The 24183-nt window shown below is 42.0% G+C and overlaps 1 protein-coding gene across 4 annotated transcripts in view; it reads right to left on the bottom strand.

Annotated features, from left to right (window-relative positions):
* Positions 1–24183, bottom strand: part of Chinmo (Chronologically inappropriate morphogenesis) — an 80322-nt gene that overhangs the window by 33163 nt on the left and 22976 nt on the right. For 2 of the 4 annotated variants that reach the window (XM_076431453.1, XM_076431449.1), the window contains exons 2-5: positions 22779–23006; positions 3478–3698; positions 1919–2304; positions 1042–1116 (exon numbers count right to left, since the gene is read on the bottom strand). In XM_076431453.1, coding sequence (XP_076287568.1) covers positions 1042–1116; positions 1919–2304; positions 3478–3698; positions 22779–22899 — 803 coding nt within the window. In that variant the 5' untranslated portion in view covers positions 22900–23006. The other 2 variants (XM_076431452.1, XM_076431451.1) reach the window with 2 other exon arrangements.

Here is a 24183-nt window from a genome sequence, read left to right as displayed (position 1 = left end):
GGCCAAGAGCAGCAAGACAATATCAAAGAATAGCTGAGTCGCGGGAAAATAATAGGATAGCCACTGCGTAGACGAAAATGGCGACGAACCTTTCAACCCTTAAGTGAAGATAGTCTGGACACATATCCGGACCTTTCTAAAATTCTGTATAAATTATCCAAGATACCTTTTACTATATAGTTCAAAACTGAATATTTTAAATAACCGAAAGCTCGAAAGAATTTAAAGAAACTTGACATTTGCAATTATCGTACAATCAGTGTACAGAGATTTTGTTCGGGTCATCGGTAGACAGCGGATCTTTATGCAAAATAAAAAATTTCTACCTGAATTGTAACAAACTGGAGCCAAACAGAAATCTATTTTCGTTCTTAATATGTTTAATAAGTTGGAACTAATCTAACAATATTTTTAATTAAATTACATGGTCTCATTTTTGTACGAGTTTTTATCTTTTTATGTATAATGTATTTTATATAATTACAAATTTATTTTGTTATAAATAAATGCATAAAGTCCGCTGTCTAGTCATCAGTGACCCCAATACAACCACTTAAGGGTTGATCTGGCGACATTGGCGGTACTCCTAGAACAATAACGTCTCGATCTACAGGGTGTCCCATTTGAAATGAACCATTCGAATACTTCTGAAATTATTCATGACATTATACTTTGCCCAATACCGTCTAATATTAGAATTGAAATACAGTAGAACCTCCTTTATACGAAGCAATTAATACTGAACCCTTAATTTTTAACCGAGCCTCCATTAGACGAACCGCAGCCCTTTTTCATTACTATTAATTACATGAACGCGTGTTCTGAAGTACATGGAACATGCATGACTGACCACCATGCACCGATTTTAACAAAGGAGAAAATGCGGACAGTCGCATAACATTAATGCACGATGGACAAATATATTGGAACGAATAAATGCCGGAGGTGGGAGTAGTTGGTGAGACTCTGTTATCCGAACTCGTCGGTTATCCGTACGAGCTTGTACCCCGACGTGTTCGGATAAACGAGGTTATACTGTACTTGTTGCGCGTGTAGTTCCGGCAGCCCGGTCGAGCGGGCTGTTGCCGCGGTGGTTTCCTCCCATAAGCGCGCGTTCTAAACATAAACGAGATCCTACTGTATCATCTGAACCAATGGTTTTAGGATGTAAGAAGATTAATCATTTTTTGGAGGTATTCAAAGTTACATGGTTTCGTTTAAAAGATTGGAAGTGACCTTTATGCGTCCTCTTCTACTCCATTTATAAACAAAACCATTAAGCAAGAATAATTTCTTCCTCGAAACCATACAACTTTCGTTTGAAACATTTTTCGATGGCAATGATAATTTCAGAGGTATCCGAGTGGTTCGCTTTAAATGGGGCACTCTGTATACCTTCAATTTCTTAAAACAATTTTCTGACCGCGTTACAAGGGAGCCTACATACATTTATTATTTTTATTGGCTTTGATTGCCGATGGACTTGAATTATGTCTATTTACGTATTATGTACTGTAGGTAATTAATAGACTGCGGATTTTTATGCGAAATAAAAATCGTCTGCGTCGGTTGCAAGAAATATAATTCAAATCCAAATTCTTCTACTCAATTTTTTTACCAAGATAAGATATTTTTGTACCAAATCAGACTATCGCGTCTGAGTATCTCGAAAAAGAGGAAATAACTCGCTTTACTATCATAATCACGGGCGCATAATAAACTCAATAATTAACAGGGTGTCCTATCTCTCCGTCCCAGAAACGTGGGTCCGAAACTTCGAGGGCCGACAGTGCCGGAGATGCTTATCGGGGGCCCTGCACGGAATGTGGGCCCCTACTCGTGATTCGAACGTGTAGGAAGGCCGCGCGTTTTCGCTCCACGCGGTAGTCCTTCGCGACAGTAAGGTAAAAGGGCTTACCTCATCAGCCTTTTCGGCGGACTTTCGTAATAGTGAGACGCAGAGTAGAGGCTGGGCACGGGATAGGCCGGGGCGGGCGACGGTGCCGGTGTGGGGGTCCTCTTCATGGTGTTCCTCACCATGGTTGCTTCACCCGCTTCGCTCAAGTCGCTCACCTCGCCGACGCCACCGCCTCCGATGCCGCTCCCGCTGCCGATACCGCCGCCCACGTTGCCACCGACGTTACCAGCCACGTTGTTGTTCACGCTGCCGCTGACACCGCCGCCGTTCTCGCTACCACCGCCACCGCCGCCGCCGCCCCCAGTGTCCGTCGACGCATTATTATTTTCCGCCGCGTGCCTTTGCGCTACCGCCAGCTTCTCGTGCTCGATGGACAGACCCTTCACCTACGGATCAAACGCAGCGTACAGGTTTAGAAATCGTTGCACAACGCCAAACGAAAGTCCGATCCCCGGAGGTCACTACCGAAGGTCAAACAGATGCTCAAGACATTTTCGAGTTCGCGCACACCTCTGACGACTGAATTTTGTACAGTGAACCCTAACAGCTGTGATCTCGGGTTCTCTGTAAGCCCGATTTCGAAAAATCAGGATCTACTCTAATTCTTTCTATTCATTCCACGCAAACAGTTTCAAACTCGCGTGACGCTATCAAACGTATGCAACGCGAATTAATCATCGTTAAACTACAAATACTCGTGCATAGACTATTCTCATCGTTAAATAATCCTCTGCACTCGCAGCTATTTTAACTTGAAAATTAATCATTTGTTCTGATCTAGAATATTTCCATTTCTTATCATTTTTTTTAAATTTTATGGATTTTATTATAGACAGATACGGTGAACCCTAACAGCTCGATGAAGTTTAGACGATCCACTGATCTCGAGTTTGCTGCAAGCCCGATTTCCAAAAATCAGAATGAACTAATTCTTTCTATTAATTCCACGCAACAGTTTCAAACTCACGTGACATTATCAAACGCATGCAACACGAATATTTTCATCGTTAAACTACAAATACTCGTGCATAGACCAATTTAATCCTTTGCACTCGGAGCTACTTCGACTTGAAAATTAAACATCTCTTCCGACCTAGAATATTTCCATTCCGTATGATTTTTGAAATTTGATGGATATGAAATTGATGTAACACCTCGTACAATAATTGAATGTTCAATAATAGATTAGATACCGACATATTTCATAATGTAAACAATATTTTAGTCACCATTCGAGTGCTAAGGGTTAATAGAACAAGTATAACACGTGCGTGAACCAAAAACCGCAGTGCTGCAGTAGCGCACTGAACATTGTATCTCTACTGCAGCACCGAATTCAAATGTAACCGCGAAAGATGGCGGTTCGAATGAAAAATGCGCGTTGATCTTCGTCCCGTTCCCGGCTGATAGTTTAAAACAGGAACTGCTGACCATAAATCGTGGACAGAAATAAAATGTCGGTGGTAATCGGGGAACGCGTGGCACATCGGTTCCGCCTCTGAACACACGTGACTGCTATGTAGGGCAATTATTTAAGTAGGTAGGAATATGTCGCATACTTGAAGGCATTCGGCTGCTTTGAGGAAAGAGCTGAGGGATTCCTGGGACACATGTACCTCCCCACGGTACATGAATTCGAGAAGGGACGCCATATTGTGAGCACTCGTCCCATCGAGAATAACGATCAGTCCCGCGGGAGAAGGAGGCATTCCTTCGAAGAGCTCTTGAAAATGTTTGCTGCATGCTGCGAGGATTAACCTGTGTGCCTTGAACGTTACTCCTGAAACATAGGCGAAAACAAAACAATCATTTTGGTATTCAAAACTTACAACATTTACTATGATAAATATTTATTTATGAATCATTTTTATCTTCATATCTATATTGTCTTACAAACGATGAATGTGGACGACCAAAAAATTCAATTCAAAACTTACACCATTTACGACATTTATTATGTATAATTCACTGCAAGTGAAAAGTTTCTATCCAAACTGATTTACGAATTGTGCTAGACTATACCGATTATCAGGATTATTTGAAGAAATATTTTAAGTATTTTAAAGTAATTCAATAGTCTTGCAAACGATGAATGTGAACGACAAAAAAATTCAATTTCCACCGTAGCGCAATAAATAAACTTAAAGAATAAAACGTTGCGTTTGTTTAACGTCGCCGTTAAAAATCGGATATATTGGACGATTGCAAAAGTTTGTACCCAACTTGCCACGTGACCTTTGTTGAAAATAAACATGTAACTCCTACGAAAAATTACATCAGGTTGTAAAATGTTGGGAGGCAATTGTAGAAAATAGTGATGGCTATATAATTGATTAACTTGATTGAACTTTTGCAATCATCTAATGCAACGTCCTAAAAAAAAAACCAATAAAACATGTGTGAAGAAACAAAGTGATCAACCATTCAGAAAGAAAATGGTAAGAAACAGGAAGATCTAGGCCGGAGAACGAGCTTCTAAAAACCAGTTCAATCTTACCGTAATTAAATCGGCCGAGAATGGGGCGGTAACGGGTAATTAAGGGTTAAACGTATCTCGTCCCCCACAACTATTACGAATAACAGTAACTACGCCGAAGGAGAAGTTAATACGAAAAGTGGACGAGAGCCGATTATTCGGTGGAATTGTACGGGGGCCGGGTGTTTTCCACGAAACGGTCGACTTTCCGTGGACGCGTGTTTCTATTTCGGATCCCCCGGCTCCTTCTTTTTTTCTCACGGCTTTCATCAGTCCCGAGGGACCGCGGGAATTTTGGCGTGCAAAGGAAGTGGTGACCGTCGAACCCTTTTTTTCCACTTGTTCTCTATTTCCCTCTCCGGGAGAGCATAAAGAACCCGAGCATGCCAGCTTGACGTCGATGCCCTTTCTTGCAGCCCGTTGGATATCTAGGTCATCTTCGGACACGATCTTCCGTAATCTACCGATTCACGTGCGCAAGTGTAACGCGCGCGTAATACGATATCGTGCGCGTGTTTCTACGAAATTATCAATATTTCCTTTCTTGTTACCCGAGATAAACACACTGTGAATCGCGAAAATATTGGCCCATACTTTTTTGAGAAGTTACAGCAATTAGTTTACTACAAGACGTGGTAAAGAATTTTTGAAAAAGTTGCAATCTCGGTCAGAGAATCACAGAGAAAATACTAAAATTGTCAACGTTCTAATAAGCTGCAAACATTTAAAGATCCTCTCCGTAACTGCGAAAATGTTCTTTGATAAAATATACTCGTGATTCCTTTGATCGCAATTTTAACAAAGTGGTGACAAATTCGCGAACTTCAACGCGCGCAAGATGCTACGTGATGTTGCAGTTGCTGTCGCACTACGCGCCTCACCGAGCGTTGAAGTCTCCGGCGTAATTCGCAATCTAATTGCTCGACGAGCACGTTGCCAGAGTTTATTGAAAGAGATCAAATATACTACTGTCGTGTGTGCACTGAAATTGTAACATCTGAGTTGCAATTTCCGGTACATACAGGGTGTAAAGAAATTCGTGATTCTCCCGATTCTATTCTACTCATCACAAGGATGAATAGTGCAAAAGAAATGGTGAAAACTCAACCGTTCTTTTAAGAGAATTATGATAAAGATTTTTATTATCAGACTGATTTTATTCATACTAAAGAAAAGAACTTCAAACACTTTTTGGAACAACTGTGTGCACGTTAACGATGCACATGGGTTAGCCGACGCTAATCTAAGGTATGCAACGCTGTACATTGTAAATAAAGGAAGGGGTATGATGTAATTCGGAGGGTACAGTCTATCGTGTTACTGAAACACCGGGCAAACTCGTCGGAAGCCTTGTCAACGGGCTCCTATGCACGAATTGAGGAAGATGCGAGGAGACGCAACAACACGATATCCTCCGAATAAGGAAATCAAGCAGCAAAAAGAAAAAGGACACCGGAGGAGCGCCCGGCCAGGTGGCCGAAACCACCTGCCTTTCGGAATGGCTCGCCTAACTAAAGCGTATCGTGTTCTTCGAGGCTCCTTGATATTCCGAAGATTCGTAGAAAAAAGGAAACTGCTAACCCTTCCACGGAGGCGGCCTCCACGTGTACGCAAATGAAACTACGTTATCTGAACATAATGGAGGGACAACTGCAACGTGGATAAGAGAACGCACGTGCAGCAGGACATCCTTGTTTCCACACGAGGACAAATAATTAAGAAACATTTCACACTGTTCTTGGACAGGGCAGCCACCCACCCACGACCATTATTTATTCATTATGCTAATTATTATTTAATGTGTAACTAGGAAGAACTCGTTGTGGATTTAAATGAAATTTTGATATCTCATGTGTTCTTTTTAATGATTGAAAGAAGGAAGAAATTTTGATTTGGCTCCTGTGCCTTGCAATAATATATTGTCTTAATTACAAAAATATTATTTGCATTCTTCAAACGCCTATAACCAGAGAGTTCTACGAAAAAAATGGATTTTTTGAAAGTTCAAGATCAGAATATCCCCTTAAGCGACCGAACCGGAGTTCAACGGGTTGTTTGGGTGATCCAGTTGTGTTTAAGCAACAATTGTAAGTGGCCAATGCAAAAATAGGAGAACTCGAGCATTTGCAAGCTCCCAAATATAGCGTGGTGCGTATCGTTACAGGTATCCGGAGCCAAATATATATCTTCGACGTGGTGTGCAGAGGCCAACGACCCAGTCACGTGTAGGTGTGTAGGCGTTTTGCGTACAGTGGCCGCGCTTATGCTGTTGCTTACACATACACCAACGACTCGCAGCAGTATACCCGGAAACGTGCGTGGCATTCCCGCATCCTTCGTGTGGCCCGGCGCAACAGGGATAATACGCGGATGTACCACGGTTACGTGGTTCCCGAAAAAATTAACAACGTATGCTGGATCATTACCGAATGACGTAAACGCTCCGCTACACCGTAACTTTCTGCTCGAGAAGTTTCCCGAGTGCCTTTCGCCCGACGCTTTTCCCCCGTTTTAACGCTGATTCATCCCTTACTTCGCCATCTTAATTTGTCTCGCGCCGTCAAATTGACAGGACGCACAGTGGTAGAGTTCGTTGGCGTTCGAGAAAAAATAAAAAAATATTTTTATTTCTATTAATTAAGTAATTTTAAAATGAAAAGAATTTCACTTTCTTCTTAAAATTCTTATTACAAATTTCAGTTTCTTATTGCAATTTGTTATTGTATTATATTAATACCGGTCAACTTTCATATTTTGCACCAGATGAAGAAAGAATATTTTAATAAATTTTTTAATTCGAATAAATGTGGATATAGCTGTGAAAACAGATACCTATTAGGATAACACGAGTAGCATTTCGATAGAGTCACAGCCTATCAATGGTTAATTCTTCGTTAATCGATTCCCAATATGTAATACACGCTTTTTATACATATAGTAAGTCACGTTGCAAAACGAAAAAGAATGTGAAGAGACAGATTATGTAATCCGTGCGATCCGAACGTGCCGTGATCGAATCATTCGGAGACTCCGAAGATCCAGCTGAATGAACCAATGAACAGATAATATAAGCAATCGCTCCTCTTTGTTTATATACCGTAATTATACGCTATCGAAACGATTTTATCGCGGAGCATTGCTATAATGTTTTTAATCGCTCTTATTAATAGCGCGCGCAGATCACGCGATAATAGTATCGAATACATTATGTTATATTGACAGTGGAGTGAAGTCTCGATCTAACGGATCCTCGGTCCGTGCTCCGACATAGATCGTGTAGGGTTACGCTCACATAAATGAAAAATCAAAATTGTAGGAAAATTTTGAAAATTGAAAATGTCTATGTATGATTTCTCATCTGTTAAAATTATTAATAAAAGAAATAACATTCAATTTGGGTTCTATTTCTTGCAATCGACGCAGGCAATTTTTATTTTGCATAAACATCCGCAGTCTATTTATGATAGCCTCGACATATAATTCCCTATAATTGTTCTACATTTAATATCTACTATAAGCAACACAAGAACAAGTGACTCCCGAAATTTCCCAGATTCTTATGGAAAAAGAAAGGTCATCCAGGAACAGGGAAATGTTTATTTGACCAAGGCTCGAATGTACGCAGAGAATATCTGGCGAGCAGACAACAAATGGCGAGGATCTCTTAACAAACTCCATTAGCCATGTATTCGGGAATCAATTTATGATGTTCATTGCACTCATCGGAGGCAATCTATTCATACACCAAGGCCAGCTGGCGAACAGTTTTATGGGCTACGGTTTTCAGTTTCCTACGATGGTCATCGCTTCCTTTTCTATCTCGCACAATCATTCTATTACTCAGAGCACGTCTAACGTACTGTACATAGAACCCGGAAGCGGCACTCGTCCACATCCTTAAACCTTTCGTGACCCATTTACTATTCATGAGTTCGTAATTAGAAAAGAAAAATCGTTCGAGTCAACTGTAGCGACCCGAAGTTAATTAAAGACGACGTCCTTACGAATTAAATGAAATTCAATGTGACCAAACATATCAATTATTATTGAATTTCGTGTAAATTCAAAACAGATACGTTTATGCGTTTACGAAGAAATTGGCTGGGTGAAATATAAAACAGTAGAAGATTAGGAAAAAATTTCAGAATATTTACAGTAATATTATTTTAAGTCATTAAGAAGGGAAATTAATTTTTATTTTATTCCTGCTTACCACAATAAACACAGAATATTTTTATTTTGCATAAAGAGACCCGCAGTCTACTAATAGCACTTGCTGTTAACAATATTACAAGGATTGAAGAGTAGGCATACATTATTGGATTCTCTTAATTTTTGCAACATATGCACACCGTTTTTATGCCGCACGAACGTATACGTCGTATGTGGAACATGTTTGTGTGTCAACGGATTAATTAAATAATTACGATTACGTGGAAGAGTTTCGAGATTGTGATCCGGCGAACGACCGGGTCGATAAATTCATTTCGGTGCGAGATAAAGTGCCGATTGGAGGAACCGAGTAGTCGATTAATTCGGCTGTCAGGTGTATCCGAGAAACTCGAATTTGCATAAACATCGACGATCTAACGATCGAGAGAACACGGTTGCCACTGGGTTTCTGGATTGCATGCGGGTAACGGAAGGCGCGAAGCCTCGTGAAACAGATAAGGAGGCTAATTCGATCGAAAGACGGAGTTGCGTTAGCTCGACGAAAGCAGCCGAGTAGCGAGATCGTCGGTCAATGGCCGCACAAGGTCGATGATGCAGAGAATTCGAGAGTGTTTCGGAGTGTGCGCCGAAATTTTGCTGCCAGATTCCACGGATATACGTGGCCCGCGTCGTACATGCATACACACAGAGACGCGTATACACGTACGCAGACATTCGAAGGACTAGGCAGAGCGGAGCAAAGATTAGGCGAACGAGCGAGCAGGCCAATCGTCATCGGCGGCTTCCTTTGGTTCCGGCCAATGGCCGCGTGGGACCAAGGTCGATAAGCTCGCATATGCCGTGTAAGAGCTGCTGCACGATCACGATAACGATCGTCTTGCCGAGGAGAAGGGCGGGAACAAGAGTGACGGGAGAACGGACGCGCGAAAATCGACACACGTGGGCCACGAGCCGGGGGAGGGTGGGGGGTGGCCGTGAGCTTTGAAACTGTTTCCGAGAAATCGGCGCGCGCGACCACGTGTACGCCGTGCAATCGCACGTGTCTGCAGCGCCGCCGATCGAATCGTTACGGTGCACAGCGAGTTAGACATTTATTCTTCGTCGGCAAAATTGAATTTTTGGTATTTCATTTTTTGAACAAACTTTTGTGTACAGATAAGCCTTCAAAGCTTCGCAATCCAGATTATCAGTCAGTTTAGAATAATGAAAATACGCCTGTATACATATTATATGTATAATTGTATAAGCATTTTTTAAAAAACCCTTCTCATAGTTTCAATTCCTATAAATATTGCGGCCCGTGGACAAGAGCTTCTACGTGTACAAGAGCATTTACTAGAGCTTCTTCGTACTCCATAATATCCTAGAAGAATATGTTCTTCGATGGCTGTACATCAACGACAATAAACAATTTTATTTCGATTCGGAGGAAATTAATAAAATATATATTTGTCAGTAAACAGGGGATCTTCATGCAAAAAATAAAAACGTGGTGATAAATATGTTCTACTTGATTTGCAACAAACTGGAGTGAAACAGAAATCTGTTTTCTTCCTGAATATGTTTAATAGGTTGAAAATAATATAACAGTATGTTTTAATTCTTCTAATGTTTCAACTAAATTCATAAAATCCGCTGTCTATTTATTAGTCACTGTTCAGAGTGTTCATCACTAGACTGCGGATCTCCGTGCAAAATAAAAATGTTTATCCCCTAATAGCAGCCTTTGCTACATTCGCAACAATATTACAATGTTCTTAAATTTTCGAATACTTTTTGAATTTCTGGTTATTTCTTTCTAGGTTCGTCGAAACGGTCCATGGAAACGCGATTCGCATAAACATCGGCCCGATAATCACGTTACGGTGAACCATTGACACCGGAACGTGACAAGTAAGAAACGCGATGCTTCTCAAAGGCGAGCTTCAGCTTGTCTGCGACTGTAGCTGATATCGCTGGAAGAACGATGATATTAAAGCGAAAGGCCCCGTAGAGCTACGGGCGAGATATCGCCGGCTCGAACAGCGATGTTTGTTCGATGTGTGTTGCGACCATTCCAACAAAGACCATAAATGCACGCGCGGGCCTGCGAGAGCTCGGCGCGTTGTGTAATTGTGTCATTGACCCACTTCGGGCCGGGCCGGGCCGATGATTAACTCTCGATCCGAGTAAATTATCAGCACGTGGTGGCACCTGCATCGCGAACGCGAAATTTTCGACGCCGAATATCGTCGTTGTGTGTTGTGTTTCGTGTACATACATACATACATATACCGCACCGTTCATCTTCGTTTTTTCCGTTCGAACGATACACGAGATCCGCGAGTCATAATCGACGCATAATTTTATCGATCTCGCCACAAGTGCCACATGGTATGTAATACTCTAATAATCTGATAACAGCAGCAATGCTATCAACATCGTACCCGCTTTCGCAACTCTGCGTTTGCCTTGTAATACTAACGAATGCCGGTCCTTGAGATCACCATCTCCACACGGTCGGCGCAGTGTTTTCGAGACACGATTCCCCCGACGAATAATACCCTAAACGTGTTTTCGTCTGTAACCTAATCGTGCGGCCAATTCGTTCTCTCTAACAGTAACGTTCTAAACAAACCAATCAAACTACAAGGAACATTCGTTTTCTTCCCACGATGAAGATAGTCTGCTTCAGGGTTTCCCAAACCTTTTCTGCGATGGAACACTTCGCAAACACGGAAATCTTAACGGAACACTTAGCTTATTTTTTGGTTTGGGTAATTCCTACGAGTTACAAAATTCATATACACAAATATACTTGTTATACATTCGTTTTTCAGACCTTTTCAAATTGTGTAATAAATAACTATTCAGGTTCAACGGAACACTGGTGTTCCGCGGAACGCAGTTTGGGAAACCCTGGTCTACTTGATGAAACCAAAACGGGGAAGATGAAATTTATCGTAGGCAGTGTCGCCAGATCAAGGAAATCGGTCTTTTAGTGAAGATGTTGGAGTATGCTCATGGTGCTGGAATGGGATAGTGGAAGAGGAAAAGGAGGAGAGGAAAAATCGACCAGCTTTGGTCGATTCTGGCGACACTGATCGTAGGATATTCTTCCCACTCTTCTACGCCCTTTGGATCCTAATCGAATTTAATTTACTCGAACGTAGTACAATTGATTTATAAAAATTGGTCGAAGCACGGTGTCACCCATATGTGAACCGTAAACTTGCCAAATAACTTCGTAAAATAAGAAGTAAATGAGGGGAGGGAGCACGAATTGAGGGGAAATGTTACCCTGTGTAGAGTGGATACACAATCTCAATCTGGAGACTCTGGCAACGCATACAAATCCGAAAAAAACGCAAAAGAATTTATTGCCGCTTCGTGTCGAAGGAACTTGACCGGTTCTACTTAACGTTAGTTTTTCTGTATTTGCATGAACGCGTCGACAGTTCGGCAATTCTACATTCCCTAATCCTTCTAAGCGAGGGACACGCCAATAAACGAGTCCGTGCGAACAACGTCAACAAACAAATTTATTCTTCTCCAGGAGAGAGGCCAAGATGGAGCACACAGGTGATTTGGCCACGCGTTGTTCCGGTCAAACATCTTCTAACGCGTGCAGACCGGCATCTCCGAAACTACTGGTCGTGTAATTGCGAAGTTACGGTACTTTTATGCCGCTAGAGGTCCGTGATATTCCACGAATTCCCGGCTTCTAAGCATAATGTGCTCGCGAACCGGCCAAATGTTTCTGGTTATGGACGTCACGTTTCTAACAGAAGCCGCAGCTGGAGTCTTCTAGAAGAGAGAATAGATTTGCCTAACCCAAATCGAGCTCAATCCCCCTGGTCTCGAAAATTCTGCGGCCGAAGCGGAAAGTTTACGGAAACGTGCAAATACCACGTTAAAAAAATTGTATAAAAAAGAAATTCTGATAGAGGAGTTTGAGAATTAATATAGATTTTAAACTATTAACTATTAAACTAATAACAAATTCAGTATCAAGTTTGGTTTGTTCTTCAAGTTCGATTACGGAGATTCGTGAACGATCCGCGTGTCGTTCGAATACGAATCGGAGCGTAAACCAGATACAGTGTCAATGGCCGGCATCCTGTTGCATCAGAGCTAACCTTGACTCTAAGGAGTATACATTGCTCGACTGAGTTCACGAGTGTACGAGTCAAGTACGTTCACTCCCCATTTCTTGGTGATCCCCTTTATATCGATCGCCTATCGAACCATTCAGACTGCCTTTGTGCCCGGCTACTACGATTTGCGGCCGTTCACGGACGTTTCACTGAATCCTTGGCTCGAGTGCCTCGCGATTTCATTCATGTCCATAATATTTCGTACCAACAACTATCCAGTAAAATGAACAGTTCGAAAAATTTCGCCTTCCGACGAAACGATTTGACGGCGATTTAAAATCGATTTTCATCAATTTCAGAAATTTCAGTGCTATTATATGTGCCCATAATTATGAAAGTGGTCCGAGTCATATATTTCTTGTTTCGAGATGTTTAAAAGAAAAGGAAAATAACGCTAAATGAATTCCGTACAATGTTGAAATAACAAGCACTATCTATAGTTCATTTTTCACAAAATCGTAAAAATTACATTGAATTAATTTAGTGTACATTTTTCTAATTTTCTAAGATTTGAAAATATTTTTCTCTTCATTCTAAATCAAATAATCGATTATTTTTCTCTTTATTCTAAATAAAATGGTTCTAAAAAAATGTTCTCTACAATCACAGTTTATATTTGTTTTCCACTTACTTTACTTCCCTTAGAAAGTTCTAAGGGTAGTAAAATAATGTCGGTGGTGTTTCCCAACCAAATAATAAGTATGTGCGCGAAATTCTTGATTTCTGTCCGGCCGGCTACTTTCCCCCGCTGGATTGTTGAAATAACCGACGAATGTGTACAGTTTTCGCACTATTTTCACCGGAGCAAAATAGTTCGGCAACCGAAAACTCAGACATAGACTCTTTTATGCCGGCGAATAAAAATAGAAGGCGCCGAGAGCAACGTACGACCGAGGACCCTCTGTATTTTCGAATCGAAATTCGAACAGCGGAAGTGTATCTGCGCTCGGCCGGCCTTATCGAACGATAACGCGCATTATATTTTATTTATGTGCGTGACGCGTTTCTGATCAATGAACAGAACCTTCGGTACGCATTGTACATATCAATGGTAGAAATCGCGTGGGAGCCCTTCGAGCCTTTCGTTGATCATCTGAACCAGTTATCGGCCATTTTTCGATAGGTCACAATGACTTCCTTTCTCTCACAATTATTGAAATTATAAAAATGTTTCTTAAAGTAATATGGATCACTCGGACAATTTTTATTTAGCAATCTCTGCAAAGTACAAAGGGATTTTGATTTTTAATTTTGATTTTCACGATTCGAGAGCTGCAGTTGATTGCGTCGAGCTGTTAGACGGTATACTAACTAGTTAACTGTACAATGATTTATTCCCTGTTCATCTCGAAGATCGTTTATAATTCTCTTGACATCTACTTCGTTAATTACAACGAAACCCGGAATTCCGGCGGAGACGAAAGAATTCGAAAGATTCGTCGTTGTCAAGCTTGATGTATCCTCTTACTACGAGAGTGTTTACGCAAGAGGCGTGCACATGCAACACGTGTTTCAACACTAGATTACGTTCCAGTTGCAACATACAACATTGAACCAGCAACGCGACCTAATTTCTAGGATGAGTCGGACTCTTTTATAGTTCATCCAGATACCATGGCCACTTGGAACTGTGTCTGTCTATATCTGTACACTGCGTTGCATTACACATAGTGACCTAATAAAACCTGAAATCTCGGTTCACTTTCTTGCATCTACTTGTCGATTTCATTTCTTGGGTTGTGAATATAATCTTCCTTTTGGTAATTTCTCAATAATATAGAAAATTGACCACCCTGCTGAAAGAAGAGGGTATGCAACTTTGTTGCCTTAGAAAATGGAAAATTCAAAGTTACAACTAGACATTACGCGAAATAAACATTCTCTGCCTGAATTACAACGAAGTGGAGCAGAGTAGAAATTTATTTTCTTTGTTAGTATGTTTAATTAATTCCAAATAATGTAACAGAGTTTTTAAAATCTTCTAATGTTTTCACTGTTGTCAATTAGAATTGTCTAAGTAGTTTGGTTTTATCAGAAATAAAAAGATCCCTTCGTCACATTGAAGATCAGAAAACTTCAGACTCGTGTTCAGTGATGAATAAATTATATTTCGGATAGAAGCGTGAAGTGTTAATTATTTCGGAGTGTGAACGAGTCGAGAGACCTCGGTATCAGCACTATGGTGGGCGATTTGAATAATAGGCGAGCGAATGCAATGATTTAGGTCATGCTGAAATAAATATTCGTGGTGCCAGCCGAATACGAGACCTACGGTTAGTGTCAGTGTCGCCAAATGAGGGGAGCACGAATTGAGGGGAAGGAGTTACCCTCTCCCCGCCAAAGTAGCGTCGTGGAAGGGGAAGGTAGAGTGGGGACACCAGTCTTGATTTGGCGACTCTGCAAAGTGTGCGGGATAGTTCCGCTCGAACACTATCAAACAGTGTACGAATGCTACGTGTCTAACGTTCTACGTGTCGTTAGCACACTCTGCTTAATCTCTTGTAACGTTACACGCATACATCCTCCCGTGCGCCGATAACGCTCGCAACTTACGATTCATGTATAATCAGCACTCTTAGCATCAACGCGACTACATACCCAGTTTTCTTCTATCACACATCATTCACTTTCCACGAATTTATTCCCGAAGCTGGGACCAGCAAAGTCGAATAACATTAACGAAAATCGTTCGAAACGGTAAATTAATTTTCTTGGCGAATAGGTGTGTATTTATAAAACACTTCACCTTCATCTGAATCGAGACATTAGTTCTGATAGAGCTGTTCCAGCGATTAGATCTCTAATCCGATAAAGGCCGACTCCGATTTATCGTGTCCGATTTCGAGAAACGTATTGTTATGCAGCTACTCGACGACTCAATAAGTACGCCGCTAGGAATTTGTTCACTTTCGGAGCATTTATGACGAAAACGAGTAGGTGTACTTAAAATAAAGTTATCAGAAGGATTTCAAACTGCACAACTAACTTTCTGGCTCACGAAATCGCTCAACGTTGCAATAATTTGCATTCTATCCATAACTGTCGCAAAGTCCTCTACCGTAACTGTTTACACAACTAGTTTCCTACGTTCAAACTTTCGGAATATGTATATAATATATATTATTATATACTGTTATATTATTATATACTATAATTATATATTGTTATATAATATAAGGAATATAATTATACTTTTTTAAATGTTCAACATAGGGCCACAGAAAAAAAGTTGCAGACAATTTCAGCATTTTTTTTGTGAGTCCGACCAAATGCAATTTTTCAAAAATATTTTTCCCACGTTTTGTAGCAAACTAATTGTCTGAATTTCTCAAAAAAATCCAAGTGATTCCCTGAATCCCTGTGATTCACTGCAATATGTGACTTACTTATCGCTTCCTCCCTAATGGAGATGGCAGGATTCTCTTAAACAATCGTTAGACCGAGCGTGATCCTTAAAAGTGAACATGCTCCGTACTGTTTCGTTCGAAATGTGCTTAATGGCCAGGATGGGCGGGCACTTCCGTGGCCGACGGTAAATATTTAAATTCGGTGACACCCATTCGGACCAATATCAAATTCCTACACGACCTGCAAGTACATAGTGTACATACACGAGAGGTGTCCCACGTGTGCACACGCAGTTCGTGCCATGCCGGTGCGTGTACCACGTGTCAATAGGGTCGGGCAGTATGCATCGCGTACACGACCGAGGAAGACCGTGAAAAAGACTGTTAGATCTAACTGTAACCCGGGCCTACTTTCGGCTTCCTTTGGGCTTTCGACCGACTACATATACGTCCGTGCGCATAGATACGAACACACATAGACACGGCGACGGTCATAGGAATGCTGGAATGCGAACCTTCTTCCTCGTGCACTTTTCGAATGATGAACACGCTAATTTTGTTTAATTGTTTTGGATCTAATCATCTTTTATTCGTAGTCGTGAAGAGGAACAATAGAGTACGAGAAAGACAGGTACGAAAGGTGACGATTATAAATAAACATCGTGAAAATGTGTAAACGAAAATTCGCAGAACAATTAGATGATTGTAAAAAAAATTATATAGGCTCCATTCTTTTCTACAATTAGAAAAGAATGGTGTGACTACATGATTGACTAATAAAGTATTCTGTATTTTTTAAAATGTAACCATTGAATTTTATTTTCCAATCGGGCACGAACTTATGCAATCATTTGATACATTCCATTAAGAAATTCTCTAATTGTCACCTATCGATGTACGATCTAAGATAGGTGAACAAGACAAGTTTTCGGAAAGTGAGCTTTCATATTAAATCTTTAAATTTGTAGAGGTTCTTTCAAGGTTCACACCCGCTGCAAAATGACAATGAAACATCGTAGATAGAGCTTTGGGAGAGTCTTTTTATGGTTCGAAGACTATCCGGAACGCAAGTGCACGTGTTGCTCAATCACGGTCGTCTCCCTCCCCGGATCCCTTTGCCTACCCTTTCCGACCAAGCAGCAACGTCCTTGAACCCTTCCCATCAACCGACCTTCCTTTTAGATTCTCACCCTCCGGCTTTTTCGAAAAGAAAGAGCACTCACTCGAAGCGACAAAGCATCGAGTTACTGCTCTCCCCGTATCGCGGCTTTCGGTCGACTTTCGCCTCGCAACGGGCGAAACTATCGGCCTTCGCTGGTATTCCGAGGGAGAAGAGAGACAGAGACCTGCGACTTTTCCTTTCCCATCGAAAACGGAGCCGAGATCAGCCAGGTTTTCATGAAATCGGGACACGCGCGTGTGCGACGCCGAGAGAAAGCGCGTTAGAAGAGCCGAACCGAGTGGCGAGGGGCACAGGCGGCCACAAAATTCATTTCAAGTGACATTTTCCTTCGCGAAAATGTTCGTCTCGGCTTTGATAAGCAGTTATTAACGAAAAACACGGACCAATCAGGGTTCCGCAGCAGGTTTTACTGAGCGTAGCGATGGTGTCACGTCGCGGTGAGCAGTGAACAAGGGAAGAAGCAGAAATTGGTTTAAAACTCACCATCCGTGTTTTTCTTTAATAATTGCTTTGTTAAAAAAGCAAAGTAAGAATACACAGATTGCAGCCCTGTATATCCCCCTTGGAAACCATATAACATTTGTCTGAAACATTTTTTCGTACAACAAACAACTTACAAGTTATTTTTACGGGATTACGAGACTCGTAGTCAGTTGCTTCAACTGTTCGGTACGTCTAGCGTGACTAAAAAGAAGAGATCATGGTAACCCGAAGAATATCGTCTCGGAAGTGTCCTCTCCTCGGGACCCAGTCAGGGTTATCGCGAATCGCTCGGTGGACTTTAGATGCCCAATGCTCGAGCCAATGCACAGTTAGACGAATTCCTGAGATCGTGGTCTCAATTCAGATAGCTGATACATTGAAGTATGAATGAGAACTCCGTAAAAAAGGGACAGAGTTAACACTGGAACTAGCGAGCACTAGTACAAGAGAACCTCATAGGATGTACAACAATGTTGAAGACTATGCAACGTCTCCCCAAACAATCCTTCAGAATCCATGCCATCATCACAGTGACCAAGCAAAATCATTTCCGCCTAAGGCAATCGTTGTATGGACATCTAACATGTAACACACGATGAATTACGTTAACATTCGATTGTATCGCCACAGATCGAGCATAATGCCGTTAGGAATAAGAGTGTTCGCGTGTCAGCTAGCCCACTGATGAATCGATTGCGTCGACTAGAAGCGATAGTGATAGTTAATCGATTCGATCGTTCACAACTTTCTCCACTGCACTTAACGGAACACTAACAGGGTTCCCCGAATCAGGCTGACACGAATATCTTCTGAACCAGAGACGCGTAAGACTTGTGTCCCCACTCTTCCTTATACTTCGTAATCAGGGTGAACAATGTACCACTTAAAGGTTCGAGGTATTTAATCAATCTAGATGAAAATGCAATTATTCGATAGAAATCAATTCCATTCATTAATAATTTTTCAACATCTTAAGAACAATATATTCTTAAATTCCTTCAATCTTTCAACAGGTGAATGAATATTTTGCAGTCACTAATAATATTAACATTTTGGAAATAATATATTCTTAAATTTAATATTTCCACTATTTTAAAAGCCACTAGTCATTACATTCTGAACAGGTGAATGAATGTTTTGCAGTCATGAATAATTTTAACATTTTGAAAATAATATATTCTTAAATTTAATTTTTCCACTATTTTAGTAGCCACTAGTAATTACTTTCCGAACAGGTGAATATATGTTTTGCAGTCATTAATAATTTTAATATTTTGAAAGTAATATATATTCTTAAATTTAATATTTCCACTATTTTAAAAGCCACTAGTAAATACTTTCCGAACAGGTGTATGAATATTTTCCTTTTATTAGTACTTTTAACATTTTGAATACAATATATTCTTAAATTTAATTTTTCCACTATTTTAGTAGCCACTAGTAATTACTTTCCTAACAGGTGAAGGAATATTTTCCGCGCATTAATAATTTTACCAATTTGAAAATAACATATTCGCAAATTCCTTCAATCTCCCCACTATTTTAAAATGCTCTATTACTTTCCTAATAAGTGAATGAATATTTTCGAATAATTGCAAACGCCATTAACATAAAGTTTTATTCACGCCATTCATTTAAAGAGTTTGATCGTGAAAACGATCGTGTTAAATAATTTTTGTCGCAACTCCGATCAGGTTTCGTTGTTCCCGAGCACCCGAGCGTTTGAATGACTCGAAATCACGACCGACAAGAATATCTACGATAGCATTCGCACGTCTGATAATGAGAGCTCGGTAACCGCTGCGTCGATGCAGCGTAGGATGTCAGTGGGTCAAAATTTCCGCGCGATTACGCTCGCTCGCCTCGACGACAGTTCCTTCATCTTTTGATTGCGAGCTCCTCGCCTCGACAAACAGTCGAAAAACAGAAGGTCTAAAAACGGAGCCTCGAGAGTTGCACATTCTTATTTATTCAGCACGCCTGATAAAAGAACAAATATCGGGCACCACGTGTTGGTGTATAGTGGCTGTTATCAGCCTCGCTGATAAGTCCTACCGAAATTTTATTGACGCTGTAACCGCGGATTCTCGGCAACGTTGCTCGCCGTGGGACTCGATGGACTCGTGCTATGCAAACTTCGCCGCGATCATGAAGGAAGAAAATAGAACGATAAATTCTCGACGACTAAGCTCGTTACCAGACACAAAAATATTAGACAAATGTGAATTCTATCTTTTATTTTAACGAGTGGAAATAACGAGTGTAATAATACAATATTGTATTCCAACGTTTCAATGTTTTAATGATTTTTGAACTTTTTTTGCAAAGAGAAAATTTATATCCATTGAGTGCTTGCATGTTCTCCAATAGCAGTACATCAAAGAAACCAACATAGAATTTTATCTGGGTTTGAAGGAAATTAATAATATATTTATATTAAATTGTTCAGAGTCTGAAAGGGAGAACTCCTGAGGTGATTTGAAGAAACTTTTTCCTTTGCGAAAACGTTCTGCGCGGCTCCATTAAGGATTTATTAATGAAAAACACGGACCAATCAGGTCGCGTCTACGAAAGGCCCCGCTGAGCATTGGTCGAGCCGGAGTCCATCCGTTTAGCGGGGCCTTTTGTAGTGGCGCTCTGATTGGTCCGTGTTTTTCGCGAATAACTCTTCAACGAAGCCTCGGAGAACATTTCCGCAGAGGAAAAAGTTACTTCAAATGACCTCAGGAATCAGTTCTGTCAAGGAAGAACATTTTTGGGATACGCTGCAAGTATTTACCATAATCAACAGTTAATTAATCCGCTTCTGATTCACAGTTCAATGTCGCGAACTCTCCTCGTTACTTAACAGGAAAAGAGAAACCCGGTCACCAATACATTATGCAGCTTACCGTTCGAGGAAGAAAGGAGTACCGGGCCGGGCCAATGCGGTCCCATCCCGAAACGGGATTCCGACGGAGAAAGGCGGCGACGTGCATGGGCGGTGCTCGTTGCAACGGCCGATGCATTACGAATCAAGATACACATTACATCCACGTGTTATATTAGGACCGGAAGTGGCACAGTTACGCGCCGCACGATAAACACCGGCGTAGATCGCGATTAAACGTATCGCGTTTATCTCGCCGTTGTAAACAACCGGCACTCTCGTTCGCGATCGAACCGGAGACACGTTCGATCGTCGCCGAACTGCAACGGGAGACGCGAATGCACCGAGCGCGTTGCACCGCGGCTCGCCACGGACTGCGGTTTCTCGCGACGGATCCGCGAGATCGTTGCACTCGCGCTTGGGGGAAATCGCGCGCACGCTCCTCCTGTATTCGCTAGTCCGTGCACCGTCTGCACAACCGTCTCCGCACTTATACATACGCGCGAACGGGTGTGCAAACCCGAGATTCGCATGCACACCGACTGACTCTGCGCGAGCGGAGTACCGCGATTCGCGCGATTGGACGAAACAGGGGTAGGGGCGGGACAACCCGCCGCGACGTTGCAGCTCGCCTGCATCGAACACGTGCACCGCGACGTTACTGCAGCCGCCGCCGCCCCCCTACCGCCCCCACCCACAGGTGTGCAATTCAAGCGCAAGGAGTGATGGCGCTGCTTTGGTCAGACATGATCTCCCGGCGACTTCGATGCTTTTCCAGCGGAACTACGCGATAATGTCCCGCGGAAAATCATTCGATGTTTTCGTCTGATATTAATTATTAGTAGACTCCGGGTCTTTATGCAAGGTAAAAAGTTTGTGCATCAATCGCAAGACACAAGACCTAAAAATGAATTTGTATTTTCGCTGTCTTCTAATCTTTTTACTGTTTTAAACTGCACCTACTCATTTTTGTCATAAATACATAAAGTCCGGAGTCTAATTATTAATTACAAATTTATGTCTCACAGTCTACGTGGGTTTCGGACGACGAATTTAATTCTTTGCAAACTTCCATCATAAATTAACGTACGTAAGAGGAACATAATAATTTTACAACAAACAATGGGAAAACAATGGGTATTCTGATTTTCAAAGTTTCTGCAGGAACCTTTTGAATTCTTTTTCAATGAAACTATTGAATCTTTTGCATTTAGATTTTGCTAAAATGTTTACGAGTATTTCAAACAATTTTTTTCTAATCTAGAACGATTAAAAATATATTAATTAATTAGCGATTATCACAGGAAAGTTCGTAATGAATGACGCTAGTGTGTTGTTGCTAGACTGCGGATGTTATATGCATTTATGATAAAAATTAGATGAATTTAAAAATACTGTTATATATGTATAGATATATTTTTTTTCGACCCATTGAACTTATTATATAGGTTTGTCGTAATTCAGGAGAAACATTTTGCACTATTGAACTCTACCTTGTTTTTGAGAATTCCATAAACCATTCGTAACGGAGCATTCGCTCGATATAATTCCAAGAGACAGAAAGGGAACTCCCTCGAATGTTGTCGGTGGTAATCAATTCAATATCGCGCGCGTGTCCCGCTTATCGGTTCGCGAAATGAATCGAAATTGCTTTCGGGAACGTGTTTCGCGTTTATACCGCTGCAAGCGTTCAGCCACGACGTAACATTATAAACTAAAGAATCAAGTGTAACAGTTAAATGAACGAAAATTTTACCTTCGAGGACGACGGCCAGTCAGTCTCTTTCTGTATGATGTACATTGCATGACGTTAGGGATGCTACCGTAATCTATTATTATAATAATCTATCATCATAATAACTATTACGTAGTCCCGAAAGTTTTTTTCTCTCGATTGGCACACGCCATGAGAAAAGCTCGGAGTAGCTTCTCAAGAAAGCAAAACTTCGGAGTAAGAGGAAGTTTAGAACATAATAAAATAGTGAACAAAAATGATGCACATGGAGAAAGAAATTTTTCGGACAACTTAATGCATACTAGTTCAAATTCCAGTGAGTGATTAAGACCAGGTCTAATCAATTTTTAAACGATTTGATGGCGATTTTGAAGCAATTTAAAACGTCGTCCGTCGTCGAAGGGTATCGCCGCAAGCAGCCGAGCAAACAATCGAGAAAAACGAGAAAGGACACTTACCCTCGCAGAATAGGGTGACATCGGTCAGACTCTCGCTTTTGAACAAATTCGAGAACGCTGTCGCTAAGTTGCTGCCGAAACTATTCCATTTGAGACAGAACTGATGCTGATGAGAGTCCATGATGCCACCCCTAGGTCCAACCCCGTGACCCTCGCCACCCCTGTCTCTGCCACCTTCGTGTAGGTATTTTTCTTCCTGATCGCGCTCGTGCCCAACAGTTTGTCCAGCTGTACAGAAAATATTGAAAAATTCAGCCACCTCTAATCGATCTATTCGAACACAGAATAAATTCCGCGGGGGCCGACAGCGCAGCGGTTTCGCGACTGGTTTCGGCCATCGATAAGGATTGTCCGGTGCCCGATAAAAGCCGGAGGAAAACATCGGGTCGTTATCGGTCCGCGTTACACCGAAATCGTGCCCGATCGTAGTCGCCTGACCGGGCAACATGGAGATCTCTTTCGAAGAAGTACCGGACATCCGTGGTCCGCGATAAAAACCACCGGTTAAAACCTACCGTGGTTTGCTCAGGACCGTATTACCCGTCCGTTCGATCGAGACTCGTCAGAAGAGGCAGCGCTGGATCATCGGTCGAGCACGTTTCATTCATGCGAGTGGTCCCGCGAACAAAACCCACTCTCCAACGATCGTGAACTGGTTTGTCGAACGGATTCGATTCTCACTGATAGACGTGCTGTCTGCACCGGTCCCGCGTACACACGCGGCACATGATATCCTCGAGGAGCGAGTTAGGCACTGCTGTTCTCCGATTAGGGGGACCACGAGGAAGCTCTTCTTCTCTCACGGGACACGAAACGATAGGAACAGTGGAACAAGGACAGTTCCCCGCGACTAGGTTCCTGGTGTGTATCGGGACACTGGACGCGTGCACACTGATGGCTCGAGTGTACGTTTCACCCGACCGAAATCGAGTCACCGACTTGCATCGCGCATCGCCGCGGCGAGGAACGAATCACGCGTAACTGTCCGTGGTCGTTCGTCCCTCTCTATCACTCCTCTTTCTCCCTCTCTCTTTCTCTATTTCGTTGGTCACGGAACGGACCTCGACGTCGTCGTCGTCGGTCTCTGTCGTACACACGCGCGCGCACGCCGGCTAACGAGAAACAGAGATATACATACATACGCGCGCGGGAGGATCGTGCGTACGCTCGCTCGCGCGAGGGAACCTGGGTTGGCCGAAGAGAGAGAGAAGGGGGGTCCCTCGAGAGAAGACGTCGGTGTGTCGCACGGAGGAATAGAAACGTGAATATGGGTCATCGGTGCCGATGCAAATGCGGTTAGACGAAATAGTGTGAGTTCGGTAGGTTTTGGATCGGGAATCCGGTGGGTGGGGCGGGTAGGGGGGGGAGGAGGCCAGGTTGGGTTGGAGGAAGAGGAAAGAGTGTA

This window comes from Lasioglossum baleicum, chromosome 10, assembly GCF_051020765.1.
Source record: "Lasioglossum baleicum chromosome 10, iyLasBale1, whole genome shotgun sequence".
NCBI classification, from domain to species: domain Eukaryota; kingdom Metazoa; phylum Arthropoda; class Insecta; order Hymenoptera; family Halictidae; genus Lasioglossum; species Lasioglossum baleicum.
The sequence above is the reverse complement of the archived record's forward strand: the minus strand, read 5'-3'. Positions and strand labels throughout refer to the sequence as shown.